A 16,329-nucleotide genomic window follows, 5' to 3' on the forward strand; every position below is an offset into this window, starting at 1 on the left:
TGAAAGGGGATGTGCTGAACCTGAACCAGTTCCATACCAAATTTGAATTTATCCATTTTTATGGGGACTCGGAGTGTGTTTTCACCTAATCAGGCGGTTTTCAAATGAAAATTCGGTCGAAAATTGAAGTATTGAAATCGTTTATTTGTCCAAAAATTGCATTTTTCCAGCCCTACATCCTCCCAAATTTTCATCCATGTCGGTAATGTGGTTTTGATTTACAGCTTGTGGACTAATTCACTGTGAGGGGGAAAAACCCCTAAAAAAGGTAAAAGCCAATTTTCACCAAATGCCAAAACTATTCCTTTGGCATTCTATCTAATTTTTTTTCTCCACATCATAATCTAGACCATACTCGATGTTCTGAAACAAATTTGACCTCATTTGGATTTACCGTTCAGATTTTAGAAAATTTCCATTTTTGCCTTTCTTACTAAAGAAAGGTATAGTGTTTGCTTTTGGCTCCGACGCCAAATCAAGCTTCGTTCCCAAATCATTTCTCGAGAAATATTCATTCGAAAAATCTGCAAAAAATCATGGACGATCGATTTCCGTCGCCTCGTCGACAAGTTGCCAAGTTGAGCTTCACATGCAGACGCGAGCAATGCTGGCGCGTGATGCTGGCGCGTATAGAGTTTTGATACTAGATTACCCCCTTTTAGTGCAAGTTGCTGTATCGATTGCTCGTTCATCACACATCGCCTAGCATTATTTTCTATGCTAAGCTTCAGTTAACGCAAACTAGACGCAAGCAGCTATCTGTTCTGAAGCCTCATGCTCATTCTTTTGCCTTTCTTTTTTGTTTTGCTCATTCTCTGATCGAACTCTGAGCGAACGAATTTCTGGGAAGCGTTCAAGCTTCCCATGTGCCAGTGACAACGCACGGGTTTGGTTTTCTAGCTTCGGTACTAGCCTTTTTGTGCATTAGTATTTTTGTTCATCGTACCAGCGCACCACGGTGGTTTATTCGGTACGTTTGCGTTTGTCGTAGTGAAGTCCCACCGAGCGCTCAGTCGTTGTATGCTTCCCTATCCCAAAAACGCCTAAATGCTTGCTTATTGAAAGCTCACAATTTTGCCTAACGCCTAAATGACAGTTTAGTGAATTACAGTATGTAAAAAAAGTATTTACACCCCTTGGGCACTATGCACATTTTGTGATGAAACATATAAAAAATTTAATGTTGACATAAACCTAGTACTACGTTTTGTTCAGAAACTCATGCCGAAAATTTTGCTGCAAAAAGCTCATGAAATTATGTTTTCTATAAAAAGTTATATAACAAATACTATTACAAAAATAAAAATGGTGCAAAAAAAGTTTGTACACCTTTCGAAAATTAACATAAATAAAGTTATTTGTTGACAAATCACCATAAATCCTGTCTCCCAACTCCAAATAGGCATCCTTGACTGATTAAAAATATAATTTGGATTGAATATAAAGTTTACTAATTACTTAGTATAAAAGTTTATATAACTCTGGAAATTCTAAATAAAACTTATCTAAACTTAATTTTGCAAACTTTCAATTTAACTAAATGTCAATATATTACCATAGAATTGCTAAATAAACATTCTGGAGTGGGTATAACACCGTTTTGGGGGTCTTTGTATCGCTAGAATAGATTTTTCGTTGGAATTTCGTACCAACCCGGAATTACGTCGTCGAAAAATCCGCCGGCATCCGAACCGGTCCACAATTCACAAGTTAACCTATGAGGCATCGGAAAGGGCATAAAATTTCCGATCTTTTGATACCCATACATCTAGGTTTTCTATAAAACCCACGTTTTTAAATACCTGGGCAAAAAGTAAGTTTGATCCACGAGAACAAAAATTACGAAATTCCATACATTTTTGGCAGATTGCTCAAACGAAACCATAACAACGTTTTTGCCTAGGTATTTAAAAACGTGGGTTTTATAGAAAACCTAGATGTCTGGGTATCAAAAGATCGGAAATTTTATGCCCTTTCCGATGCCACATAGGTTGACTTGTTAATTGTGGACCGGTTCGAATGCCGGCGGATTTTCCGACGACGTAATTCCGGGTTGGTACGAAATTCCAACGAAAAATCTATTCTAGCGATACAAAGACCCCCAAAACGGTGTTATACCCACTACAGTAGGCGTTTCAAAGCTTTCAAGAACATTTATGCGGCTTTACCGTTACATCGTTGTTTACAACACGGCAAATTCTCGGGTGTTGAAACACTTTCTGCCAGTTATTTTGTAACCATTTTAACGCATTGGAGCAAGACGGAATTATTTTGTTTTCTCGTTAATTTTTAATATTTTGAAAAGTGCAAAAAAACACTCAGAGAATACGAACAATTTAGCGATATGCAGAAAACATTACGAACATCGCAAATTGTGAGCTAATTCTCTGTCACAAAAACAATGTGTTCTGATTTAAAAATCGAAAATGCTTGTGTGCGAGCACAGTTTACAACCAGCCATGGCAAATGGGGCAAAAACCAGCGCTTTTCAGTTATATGAAAAAATATGGTTGAGTTTCGAATTGTATTATGAATGGACCATTCTTTATATTGCTATTTCTTTGAAAAAAATAAAATAAAAATAAATCAACTGCCGTTAACTTCCTTTTGTAAGAAAGGCTCTATCTCACCCCAGGTGGGATTAAATCGGGTTTTTTTTTTTGGTCCTGATGGCGGCGAGGATTTCCGTTCATTTCCTTCTGGGAGAAGAATGTTTCGAAGAAGAAGAAGAGGGGGAAAAAGCTTCAAACGCAGATTTGATGTGTTTGTTGGGGAAAAGAACAAAAAAAGAACAAAAACCAGCTAAACTCAAGCTAAGAGGAAAGCAAGGTACAAAGGGAGGGGGACTCTTCTCAACCTTCTTTTTATGGCTCTGAAAATTAGAGAAATCGTTGGGGCCGTTTGGGGAGGGTCAATTGGGGAAATGACCTGATGCTGGAATGGGTGCTGGTGGGATTTGGGGGGGGGAGGGGTGCAATAGGGAGGGTAAATTAGAGTCTCGGACAGATTGACCGGGTGAAAAATGGCCGCCCTTGGAGTGTGAGAGAGGAATGATTTATCGACTGGCTGTGGCGCCAACAGCGGCCGGAACCTGTGGAATATTTCTTCCTATTTTTTGTTTGGAAAAAAGGATAAAATCTGGTTAGCTGCTGTGAGGATACTAAGTTGATCGCTTAAGTTATTTATGACCGGGAATTGTTGGTATTCATTACAAAGAAAAACTAGGCATGTGAATTTTAAAACATTTACACTATTTTTTTAAACGTCTTAAACACAATAAACAGAAAACCATATTTCTTCACCTTTTTTTCTTGTTTCTTGTTTCTTGTTTCTTGTTTCTTGTTTCTTGTTTCTTGTTTCTTGTTTCTTGTTTCTTGTTTCTTGTTTCTTGTTTCTTGTTTCTTGTTTCTTGTTTCTTGTTTCTTGTTTCTTGTTTCTTGTTTCTTGTTTCTTGTTTCTTGTTTCTTGTTTCTTGTTTCTTGTTTCTTGTTTCTTGTTTCTTGTTTCTTGTTTCTTGTTTCTTGTTTCTTGTTTCTTGTTTCTTGTTTCTTGTTTCTTGTTTCTTGTTTCTTGTTTCTTGTTTCTTGTTTCTTGTTTCTTGTTTCTTGTTTCTTGTTTCTTGTTTCTTGTTTCTTGTTTCTTGTTGTTTCTTGTTTCTTGTTTCTTGTTTCTTGTTTCTTGTTTCTTGTTTCTTGTTTCTTGTTTCTTGTTTCTTGTTTCTTGTTTCTTGTTTCTTGTTTCTTGTTTCTTGTTTCTTGTTTCTTGTTTCTTGTTTCTTGTTTCTTGTTTCTTGTTTCTTGTTTCTTGTTTCTTGTTTCTTGTTTCTTGTTTCTTGTTTCTTGTTTCTTGTTTCTTGTTTCTTGTTTCTTGTTTCTTGTTTCTTGTTTCTTGTTTCTTGTTTCTTGTTTCTTGTTTCTTGTTTCTTGTTTCTTGTTTCTTGTTTCTTGTTTCTTGTTTCTTGTTTCTTGTTTCTTGTTTCTTGTTTCTTGTTTCTTGTTTCTTGTTTCTTGTTTCTTGTTTCTTGTTTCTTGTTTCTTGTTTCTTGTTTCTTGTTTCTTGTTTCTTGTTTCTTGTTTCTTGTTTCTTGTTTCTTGTTTCTTGTTTCTTGTTTCTTGTTTCTTGTTTCTTGTTTCTTGTTTCTTGTTTCTTGTTTCTTGTTTCTTGTTTCTTGTTTCTTGTTTCTTGTTTCTTGTTTCTTGTTTCTTGTTTCTTGTTTCTTGTTTCTTGTTTCTTGTTTCTTGTTTCTTGTTTCTTGTTTCTTGTTTCTTGTTTCTTGTTTCTTGTTTCTTGTTTCTTGTTTCTTGTTTCTTGTTTCTTGTTTCTTGTTTCTTGTTTCTTGTTTCTTGTTTCTTGTTTCTTGTTTCTTGTTTCTTGTTTCTTGTTTCTTGTTTCTTGTTTCTTGTTTCTTGTTTCTTGTTTCTTGTTTCTTGTTTCTTGTTTCTTGTTTCTTGTTTCTTGTTTCTTGTTTCTTGTTTCTTGTTTCTTGTTTCTTGTTTCTTGTTTCTTGTTTCTTGTTTCTTGTTTCTTGTTTCTTGTTTCTTGTTTCTTGTTTCTTGTTTCTTGTTTCTTGTTTCTAGTGCGTCCATCCCGAGAATTCCCGGGACAAAAATCCCGGGATTTTCCTTAAACCGGGAATTCCCGAATCCCGGGATTTTTGATATTTTGTCCCGGGAATTCCCGAAATTGAAAAAAAAAAACATTTTTTTGGTCAGGAAACTCAGGTTTGGTTGTGGAAATAGATGAACAGTTGAATACTTAGTATTCGATAACATTTTTAAAGCATTAGCAAATTTGTATTCGGCTATAACTATTATTTGGCTTATAGGGGAAAATTATTAAAATTTTAGTTAACGGATCCGCAAAATGCCTAGCGCTATAAATATTATTCATTAAATTTTATTTATTTTTTTCAATATTTACGTTTAATGATGATTTTAAACTTGAAAAATTCATATTTTATTATTTTTCTTCAAACATCGGCATCTGGAGCAATTTACGACAATAGTAACGAATTAAGACAGCATAATGTTCTGATATTTTTTTAATTAACGAAACAAATTAGTACACAAATTTTCTAATTTATTGCTCTAATAAATCCTGTACCTATTCAGACTGCAGTCCCGATTTCCCCCAGTTGGCGGTAGTGACTTAAAGATAGTTTGTAAAATGTTTTATATAAAACATGTAGTTATGTTTCATATAAAACATGAAATTCCAAACTTTTCTAAAATTTTACATTGGATGGATTAATTTTATTTGTTAACGTTTCTTGTTTTTTTACAGTTTCAATGATTTTTTTTTTTACAGTTTCAATGAATTATTTAATCTTGAGGCTGATTCCAGTGACTGTAAAAATGCAGGGATCAAGTCTCCCTTAACGCACTTTTTTAAACAATTGATTGTAAAAATAGTATGACGATAAATTTAATGTCAAATGCGTAAGGGTTTTGGAGTTGATATGTTTATCAAACAATTCATGTATAAAAAATATTTTATTGAATAATTTTTGAGTGTTTTCTATACTTATCAAAACAAAGAAAAAAGATCTCTTGGAAGTTTTTTGCAGCACTTCTCATAAAAATGTGTGTAACTCAATCCAAACATTTTTTATTTTTTTTCTTTGTTTTCTACAATGAGTTTTAGTCAATTTCGCACAACTTTCTAGAACAAAGCTAATTGTTTTACCCACATGCTCACGAGATACAGGCTTGGGATCAAGTCTCCCCGGGGATCAAGTCTCCCCACTCTCCCCTATGGAAAACCCAAGTTTCTTACGGTTTGGTCTGGACGGAGCGCTATTACCATCCAAATATTCCCAAAAGTGAGATTCTTATTGAAAATTTAATGCTCTATAACTTTGTAGAACATACCAAAGCTGTGAAACTCGATTCTGAAAAGTTATTAGCGATTTAAAAAAGTAATTTTTGTATGAAAAACATTTTTTTGCCAACTTTAGGCTCGGGTATCAATGGGTTAACCTCATCCAATTTCTCTCAAAATTTACACAGATGCTTAAAATAACCCAATAAACCGTTTTCCGCTTGTGGAGCAGGGGGTCATTTTTTCTGGGCACCCTACTCACCACACATAACCTTCGGACGCCTAGAAATGAGCAGAAACTTGCAACAGAGACCACAAAAGACCTGGGGGTCGTTAAAGTGGATTGCTTTGCTTTTTTTGGATTAAAAATTATGATTCATTAAAAATCCAAAGGCTAACAAAAAACAAACATTTTTAACATTTTTTAAACTAACTAAAAACTGCTGTTCTTGTTCAGATTGAAGTAAAGATTATCACCAATAAACAGTATTGAGCTAATTCTATGATTGTAAGCTTGAAAAACATAACAAATTTAATGAAAACATAGATTTTATGATTGTTTAAAAAATTTCCCGGGATCCCGGGAATTCCCGGGATTTGAAAAAAAAAATTCCCGTTTCCCGGGAAATTCAAAACCCGGGAAAATTGGACGCCCTACTTGTTTCTTGTTTCTTGTTTCTTGTTTCTTGTTTCTTGTTTCTTGTTTCTTGTTTCTTGTTTCTTGTTTCTTGTTTCTTGTTTCTTGTTTCTTGTTTCTTGTTTCTTGTTTCTTGTTTCTTGTTTCTTGTTTCTTGTTTCTTATTTCTTGTTTCTTGTTTAGTTTTTAGTTTTTAGTTTTTAGTTTTTAGTTTTTAGTTTTTAGTTTTTAGTTTTTAGTTTTTAGTTTTTAGTTTTTAGTTTTTAGTTTTTAGTTTTTAGTTTTTAGTTTTTAGTTTTTAGTTTTTAGTTTTTAGTTTTTAGTTTTTAGTTTTTAGTTTTTAGTTTTTAGTTTTTAGTTTTTAGTTTTTAGTTTTTAGTTTTTAGTTTTTAGTTTTTAGTTTTTAGTTTTTAGTTTTTAGTTTTTAGTTTTTAGTTTTTAGTTTTTAGTTTTTAGTTTTTAGTTTTTAGTTTTTAGTTTTTAGTTTTTAGTTTTTAGTTTTTAGTTTTTAGTTTTTAGTTTTTAGTTTTTAGTTTTTAGTTTTTAGTTTTTAGTTTTTAGTTTTTAGTTTTTAGTTTTTAGTTTTTAGTTTTTAGTTTTTAGTTTTTAGTTTTTAGTTTTTAGTTTTTAGTTTTAGTTTTTAGTTTTTAGTTTTTAGTTTTTAGTTTTTAGTTTTTAGTTTTTAGTTTTTAGTTTTTAGTTTTTAGTTTTTAGTTTTAGTTTTAGTTTTTAGTTTTTAGTTTTAGTTTTTAGTTTTTAGTTTTTAGTTTTTAGTTTTTAGTTTTTAGTTTTTAGTTTTTAGTTTTTAGTTTTTAGTTTTTAGTTTTTAGTTTTTAGTTTTTAGTTTTTAGTTTTTAGTTTTTAGTTTTAGTTTTAGTTTTTAGTTTTTAGTTTTAGTTTTTAGTTTTAGTTTTTAGTTTTTAGTTTTTAGTTTTTAGTTTTTAGTTTTTAGTTTTTAGTTTTTAGTTTTTAGTTTTTAGTTTTTAGTTTTTAGTTTTTAGTTTTAGTTTTTAGTTTTTAGTTTTTAGTTTTTAGTTTTTAGTTTTTAGTTTTTAGTTTTTAGTTTTTAGTTTTTAGTTTTTAGTTTTTAGTTTTTAGTTTTTAGTTTTTAGTTTTTAGTTTTTAGTTTTTAGTTTTTAGTTTTTAGTTTTTAGTTTTTAGTTTTTAGTTTTTAGTTTTTAGTTTTTAGTTTTTAGTTTTTAGTTTTTAGTTTTTAGTTTTAGTTTTTAGTTTTTAGTTTTTAGTTTTTAGTTTTTAGTTTTTAGTTTTTAGTTTTTAGTTTTTAGTTTTTAGTTTTTAGTTTTTAGTTTTTAGTTTTTAGTTTTTAGTTTTTAGTTTTTAGTTTTTAGTTTTTAGTTTTTAGTTTTTAGTTTTTAGTTTTTAGTTTTTAGTTTTTAGTTTTTAGTTTTTAGTTTTTAGTTTTTAGTTTTTAGTTTTTAGTTTTTAGTTTTTAGTTTTTAGTTTTTAGTTTTTAGTTTTTAGTTTTTAGTTTTTAGTTTTTAGTTTTTAGTTTTTAGTTTTTAGTTTTTAGTTTTTAGTTTTTAGTTTTTAGTTTTTAGTTTTTAGTTTTTAGTTTTTAGTTTTCAGTTTTTAGTATTGTAGAATATTTTTTTTATTTCTTTGAATTCAATTTTTATTTCAATTTTTACTATTGTAGAATAATGTTTTTAATTTCTTTGAATTCAATTTGATGATTTAATTTGATCAACTTCTTTTTAATCAATGCTCAAAGGTGATTAATTCATTCTTCTCACACTTTTTTAACTCAAGAACATTCCCCACTGCTATTACCGCGCGTCAGCGTCGTTTAATTATACACAGAGAAGCGGCGCTCTAAAACCCCTTTTTCTCACCTGGGTCCCATTAAGGGTGGAGGGCAAAACCTTCACTCATCGAACGCCGGAAGAACGATCCTAACCCTACACACTAAACTTTAATTACTCTAGTTTCATCTGAAAAGTTGACGAATTTACCATTTTTTTGTTATTTTTTAATGAAACTTAACAAAAAGTTACATTTCTCCAATTAATAGATTTAATTTTATTTTTGACGAAATCCAACTAGTTTCGAATCAGTGTGTAGATTTTTGTGCAGAGTCTACTCTCGCTGCCAATTTCAATTAGCTGAAATTTTCTTCTCTACCGTTGCTGACCCAATTCTCGTTTTTTTTAATTTCAGTTTCATCGCTCGGTCCCCACTTTTAAGGCAAGATGTTTCTGACCCGACTGGTAACCCGGACCACCGGAGCCGGGTCCCGGGCAGCCGCCCTCGGACTTTTCGGCACCGCCGTGGTCGCCATGAATCTTCTCTCGACGTCCAGGTTAGTATCTTTTAGGGGGGGAGGGGAAGTGTCGTGATGAATTCTCTGAAAATTTGCCAGTTTGTAAAATTGAATCAATAAAAAAAATCAGTTTCTGTTTCAGTTCAGTTTCGGTTCAGTTTCAGTTCAGTTTCAGTTCAGTTTCAATTCAGTTTCAGTTCAGTTTCAGTTCAGTTTCAGTTCAGTTTCAGTTCAGTTTCAGTTCAGTTTCAGTTCAGTTTCAGTTCAGTTTCAGTTCAGTTTCAGTTCAGTTTCAGTTCAGTTTCAGTTCAGTTTCAGTTCAGTTTCAGTTCAGTTTCAGTTCAGTTTCAGTTCAGTTTCAGTTCAGTTTCAGTTCAGTTTCAGTTCAGTTTCAGTTCAGTTTCAGTTCAGTTTCAGTTCAGTTTCAGTTCAGTTTCAGTTCAGTTTCAGTTCAGTTTCAGTTCAGTTTCAGTTCAGTTTCAGTTCAGTTTCAGTTCAGTTTCAGTTCAGTTTCAGTTCAGTTTCAGTTCAGTTTCAGTTCAGTTTCAGTTCAGTTTCAGTTCAGTTTCAGTTCAGTTTCAGTTCAGTTTCAGTTCAGTTTCAGTTCAGTTTCAGTTCAGTTTCAGTTCAGTTTCAGTTCAGTTTCAGTTCAGTTTCAGTTCAGTTTCAGTTCAGTTTCAGTTCAGTTTCAGTTCAGTTTCAGTTCAGTTTCAGTTCAGTTTCAGTTCAGTTTCAGTTCAGTTTCAGTTCAGTTTCAGTTCAGTTTCAGTTCAGTTTCAGTTCAGTTTCAGTTCAGTTTCAGTTCAGTTTCAGTTCAGTTTCAGTTCAGTTTCAGTTCAGTTTCAGTTCAGTTTCAGTTCAGTTTCAGTTCAGTTTCAGTTCAGTTTCAGTTCAGTTTCAGTTCAGTTCTGTTTCAGTTTCAGTTTCAGTTCAGTTTCAGTTCGGTTTCAGATCAGTTTCAGTTCAGTTTCAGTTTCAGTTCAGTTTCAGTTCAGTTTCAGTTCAGTTTCAGTTCAGTTTCAGTTCAGTTTCAGTTCAGTTTCAGTTCAGTTTCAGTTCAGTTTCAGTTCAGTTTCAGTTCAGTTTCAGTTCAGTTTCAGTTCAGTTTCAGTTCAGTTTCAGTTCAGTTTCAGTTCAGTTTCAGTTCAGTTCAGTTTCAGTTTCAGTTTCAGTTCAGTTTCAGTTCGGTTTCAGTTCAGTTTCAGTTCAGTTTCAGTTCAGTTTATTCTTCACGATTCCTCAGAGAATTTATCTCATAAACTATTAAAATCATTCTGAGAAGGAAATGCTTCGAAACGAGCCAAAAACAAAAATTGAAAAGCCATTAAACGAAATTTCACAGTTAATGGCCAAAGAGGGCTCAATAATAAGAATGAACCGGCCCGGAGACGACACGGTGGACGTGATGCACTTTGAGGGCACGTTCTAGTGTGGGTCGTCACGACCGGGGAACACACAAGAGCCGGAGGTCCAAGTTGTAGGTGAAGGTTTTCGTGATGGCAAACGAAATTACAATTTCGGAAGCAATTTGACACGGTATGATTGGATTCGATTTGAAAGACTGGATGAGGAGAAATTAGTATTTGAAATAGTTGACACTGAACTGAAATTGTGACTGAAATTTTGACAGTAATTTTGAAAGAAATTCCCGATCAGACGGTAATAACTAAATTCATGCCATTTCAATAACAAATAATGTTAAAATAACAGAAAATGTTATGGATTCTTCTTGAAAAATCATTTTTTGCATAAGAGTTTAATAACAGTTAATGTTATCATAACAAAATTTGTTATTGGTCTGATATTAATTGAAAGCCAAAACAACTTGGGAATAACATTTTTTGTTATGGAAGAATAACTCTAAATGTTATTGGGATGATCGGATTAGTTGTTAAAATAACAAAAAATAATAACAAAGATTTGTTCGAAGAATAACTAAAAGTGTTATTAGTCTGTTATAACAATAACAACCCAATAACAAAAAAATCATAACGACGAATAACAAATCTTGTTATAAATAACATAAATTGTTATTGGCCTAGTATTTTTAAATATCAAAAAATGTTATTCCAAAGTTATTGCCGTCTGCTCGGGTTGTGTCTGAAATTTTGACTCAAATTGTGATTTAAATTTTGACATAATTTGTGACTGAAACTGAGACTGAAATTTTGACAGAAATTGTGACTGAAGTTTTGACAGAAATTGTGACTCAAATTGTGACTTAAATTGTGACTGAAACTGAGACTGAAATTTTAACAGAAATTGTGACTGAAATTTAGACAGAAATTGTAACTGAAGTTTTGACAGAAATTGTGACTCAAAGAGTGACTGAAATTGTGACTGAAACTGAGACTGAAATTTTGACATAAATTTTGACTGAAAGTGAGACAGAAATTTTGACAAAAATTGTGACTAAAACTGAGACTGAAATTTTGACAGAAATTGTGACTGAAATTTAGACAGAAATTGTGACAGAAATTTTGACAGAAATTGTGACTGAAACTGAGACTGAAATTTTGACATGAATTGTGACTAAAACTGAAACTGAAATTTTGACAGAAATTGTGACTGAAATTTTGACAGAAATTGTGACTGAAACTGAGACAGAAATTTTGACATAAATTGTGACTGAAACTGAGACTGAAATTTTGACCGAAATTGTGACTGAAATTTTGACAGAAGTGGTGACTGAAATTCAGACAGAAATTGTGACTGAAATGTTGACAGAAATTGTGACTGAAATTTTGACAGAAATTGTGACTGAAACTTCGACAGAAATTGTGACTCAAATCGTGACTGAAATTGTGACTGAAATTGAGACTGAAATTTTGACAGAAATTGTGGCTGAAATTTTAACAGAAATAGTTACTGAAATTTTTACTGAAATTGTGACTCAAATTGTGACTGAAATTGTGACTGAAACTGAGACAGAAACTTTGACAGAAATTGTGACTGAAACTGAGACTGAAATTTTGACAGAAATTGTGACAGAAATTTTGACAGAAATTGTGCCTGAAACTGTGACTGAATTTTTGACATAAATTGTGAATAAAATATTGACAGAAATTTTTACTAAAATATTGAAAGAAATTGTGCCTCCAATTTTGACTGAAATTTTGACAGAAATTGTGACAGAAATTGTGACAGAATCTGTGACAAAAAATGTGACTGCAATTGTGACTGAAATTGTGACTGAACCTTATACTGAAATAGTATTCTTCGGTTCTTCTTTTCGTTATTTCGCTATCTACTATTCTTCTCAAGACAAAATTCCAGAACCACTTACGCCAAACCCTCAGAAATTGAATTGTTCCTCCAAGCCATAAACCTGCCTTCCATCACATACACCAAAAAAAGATGACAGATTTCTTTATTGCTTCATCACTAACGAAGATTGGCATTCCTCCTGCACTTCACTTCGCCACCTCTTCACGGCAAGCTCATGAATACCATCACGATGTCCCTTTTTTCCACCACACCCCGTACTTCGATCGGATATATGTCCTCCCCCCGGGGGCCACAGGACATCTGCGGCTGACGCAAGCAAGATGAGTTTGATTTTTCCTTTGTCTCCTCCCGAAAACATATCGACTTCTCCTCCCCCAGGGGGGGGGGGGTCGTCGTCATCGTTCGATAATGAAGATAAGATATTCTCCAATGGCCACCACGCAACATATTGCGACCGCGCCATTATGGCAGCTGTCAAATATTGGGCGCCATTATGGCAGCGCCCACCAGCGTCAAAGCTTCGTCGGGTGGAAAACACCGGCAAATCGCACCAGATTGCCAATCGAGTTCAATGAACCGAATCTGCTTGGGATTTGGAGTAACGATTTGCAAACACGGAACTGTGACGAAGGGCGCGCGGACGGATGAAACGAGGTGGACAAATAAAAATCGTTTTTGCGGGGTTAAATCAACCGTGAAACTCGCTGGCCTCTCCGGATTTGCTTCGTTTGGCGAGCAGGCACCGGTTAGAACGGATTTGGAGCTTTGATTTACCTGCTTGATTGGCTGTGAACCGTTATAGCAAGTGGCGGCCATTATGGCGAGCTGTCAATCGAGCCACATTCTTTCAAACAATGTTTATTTTCGCTCAAAGAGTCGTAAATAAGCGCAATTTGAGGAAATTGTGGCTTCCAAAACTTGCCAAGAGAAAGTATTTAATAGCTGGGCAGATAAAGAAATTGTGGGCGCTAAAGTTTTGCTGAATTTATGGGGCCAACACACACAAGTTTCCGAGCCATTTCCGGGCGAGCGAAATAAACCCATAACTGGCTGCATTCGTTCAGTTTTAGTTTCTGGGGTTAATTCCTGAGGAAGGATTGCGAGCGGTAGCTGGCGTTTGTGGGAAACAGCTGTCTTGAATCACTTTTACTCCCTTTTGGTGATCGAAATCAGATCCTTAATAGATTGTGGTGTCATAGAACGAAATTCAAGACTAAACATGTTTAGATGCTCAGTTCAGCTGTTGTTCAGCTGTCAAAAATGACATCTGACAGAATTCAAATGAAACTGACTTAAACTGTCAACTTTCTGTCATTCTTTCTGAATTTTGGTTTTGATCACTTTTCCTATAACACCAATTGAAGTTTTTTATAGCACCCCAAAATCCCTCAGTACACTGTTGATGTTTCCCACAACAAACTTCCACAATATTTCTTACTAATCCAGACACGGCCATCTTCGATGGTATCTCGCCTGGCAATGGTGAAACTTTTTTCCCCACTACAAGGCTCGCCACAGAGCCTACTTTCCGCCCAAACAGCTGTTTCACCAGGAGCCCTTGATTCGATTGGCGCGGGAAGAACTATAAAGTTTATGGCCGCAAGTTGGCGCTTCCGATAATGGGCGATACCATAACTAACCGCCGGAATCGTTCACCGCCAGATATTGGGCGCACTTTGCTGTACTGATTCGAGTCTAAGACCGACAAAAAGTCGTTAATTTCTGGAATGTCTGTGTTTGGCAAGTTGCGATCGGGCTTTCCACGTAATTAATTCATTATCGAATGTTTTATGGCGAGTCGCAAATTGGTGGAAATTGTCGTGGAAGATCGAAAAGGGCTTTGATTTACCTTATCCTGAAGGACAGTTAGCTGGCAACACTGTTTAAATTATAACACAAATAACAATAATAATAATAATAATACCTTTCTAAAAAGGTTCAGTGATGTTGTTATACCAAGGGTCGCGACACCACCATACCTGTCAAAATTTATAAATATTATGGTTAGGTTTGAATCCGTCAAAATTAATTTCTTTTTGTAATTTCAGCGTTCTGGCCTCCTCCGCCGCCCCCAAGACCGTGTACGATTTTAGCGCCGTGGACATCGACGGCAACAAGGTCTCGCTGGACCGCTACCGGGGCCACGTGTTGATTATCGTGAACGTGGCCTCCAAGTGTGGCTACACCGACGGCCACTACTCGGAGCTGAACCAGCTGTACGAGGAGTACGGTGAATCGAAGGGTAAGGTTCAAGCACTCACCGCTGAGACTCATTAATCATCATCGTGGCGTGCTCATCCCCGCTTTGGATAAAGGTCAAAAGTTGCGCAATTTCCCCGCCCCATCCACCCACTCATTGTTACGACAGGTGCCGAAAGATGAGAAAGTCATGTGAGCCTTCTTCAAACCGGGTGCCGAAATCATCAATCTTCATTCTGAAATAATAAGGCGGGCGCGCTTTCTAACTGTTTGACACTTGACGCGCCATAATGGCAACCAATCGTTGCCATAAAAAAAACTCGCACTTATCAACATTTCACTCTCCTTCCCACACAGGTCTCCGCATTCTGGCGTTCCCGTCGAACCAGTTCGCGAACCAGGAGCCGCAAACCAACGAGCAGATTAAAAAGTTCGCCCAGGAGAAGAAGGGCGCCAAGTTTGATCTGTTCTCCAAGATTTACGTCAACGGGGACGAAACGCACCCGCTGTGGCAGTTCCTGAAGGAGAAGCAGGGCGGCACCCTGTTCGATGCCATCAAGTGGAACTTTACCAAGTTTATCGTGGACAAGAACGGCAACCCGGTGGAGCGCCACGGGCCGCAAACGAGCCCGCTCGAGCTGAAGAAGAACCTGGAGAAATACTTTTGAGCATTTATGGGAAAAGCAATTTACTCGAATGAAATTTAGGAACGGTTTAGTGGAACTAACTTTAAATTCACTCTGTTGTTCGAAAATAGCTTGAAAACAATGAATCAATTAATTAAAAATCGTAAATATTGTCACATTGATTGACAAATATTTATCATTTCAGCAAATAAACAAAACTTAGCATCGAAACTTTTATTATTATTATTATTATTATTATTATTATTATTATTATTATTATTATTATTATTATTATTATTTGAAAGAAATCACTCAACTGCATACGTTGCAGTTGATATTAACACTGTCCTTTTAAGCAATTTTAAGATTTTTAAAGTTTTGTAGACCTTAAACTTCAATGCCCGTTTAACCCCACTTTCCTTTGTCGTAGAGGGTGCATATTTGGTAAGAGTTCATAACATGAATAGACAAACAAACGCTGCAAGTTTCATCCAAATCATAACCAAATCCAAATAAGCTTTATCGTTGTGAACAATCATATCACAAATTTAAGCTTAATTTTAGGCCCCAATTGAACTTTTTCACACAAATTGGGCACCCCTAGACCTATCCACGACCGTTCCCAACGACAGCCCACTGAGAATTTTGGCTCAAGCCTCGACCACTTGATTGAGACCAGGAAGGTGCTGTGTCCTATCCCTCGCCTAGGCCAAACCAAAATCCATGATAAAGTTTACACCTGAACAATCTTGAAATAATTTATGCGGATTTGTTATTCCTCTCGTTCCATCATTCCCTTGATTGAGACTCGATCTCGAGCCAAAATTCCAGTGGGAGTGAGAAGATGCTCGAAAATCCAGCTAGGGACCATCCATAAACCACGTAGACACCTTAGGGGAGAGAGGGGCAAGGGGTAGGTTGTCGATTATCCACGCTCCATACAAAGAAGATTTTAATTGTATGGAAATTGTCCATGACCGGGGTTGGGTTGAGATCTCGATAATGCTTATTTTTTCTGAGTACAGTGATCTTTCGTACGACACCAAATGATTTAAAATGGATTTTCAATTATTTTTTAGAAATCAAATTCGCGGCCCTTTTTGACAGAAAGTAGGGGAACAGCATCTAATTCCAGCGTGCGTCCAATGTTGGCAGGTCAGAACGTTGACATTCAATTAAAGCTAATTAAAAGCGTTTTCAACTGAAATCGAGTGATAAATAGCTCAATAAGAAGTGAGCAAGCAAGTTTCTATCGAAAGTTTTGCAAAATTAGTTGTTTTATTAGTGAAAATCAGCAAATTGGATGGAATTAGGAGCGCATCCATCCATATCTAGAGTTTTTTTTTTTTTTTTTTGAACAGGTCCTATAAACATATAAAAGACAATAGTTTATAGGATCTTATAGGACTCTAGACCGTGTCCTTAAATTACCAAACATATGAGAATTTCCCCAAACATATTTTGGAAGGTAAAACTTCAAATCAATTCTTTGTTTTTCAAACTTTCTATTCTTTCCATCAAAAATGTTTTCTAAATTT

The 16,329-nt window shown here is 34.7% G+C and overlaps 1 protein-coding gene across 1 annotated transcript in view; it reads left to right on the forward strand.

Moving 5' to 3' along the window:
* The window catches only part of LOC6054826 (probable glutathione peroxidase 2), a 37,594-nt gene extending 22,572 nt beyond the window's left edge, over positions 1-15,022 (forward strand). The window contains exons 2-4 of the mRNA XM_038266944.1: positions 8,636-8,777; positions 14,015-14,208; positions 14,523-15,022. Of these exons, the coding sequence (XP_038122872.1) occupies positions 8,668-8,777; positions 14,015-14,208; positions 14,523-14,833 (615 nt within the window). The 5' untranslated portion in view covers positions 8,636-8,667 and the 3' untranslated portion in view covers positions 14,834-15,022. The remainder of the gene's footprint in view (positions 1-8,635; positions 8,778-14,014; positions 14,209-14,522) is intronic.
* The last annotated feature ends 1,307 nt before the right edge of the window (positions 15,023-16,329 follow it).

The sequence above is a fragment of the Culex quinquefasciatus genome, chromosome 1, assembly GCF_015732765.1.
Source record: "Culex quinquefasciatus strain JHB chromosome 1, VPISU_Cqui_1.0_pri_paternal, whole genome shotgun sequence".
NCBI lineage: Eukaryota > Metazoa > Arthropoda > Insecta > Diptera > Culicidae > Culex > Culex quinquefasciatus.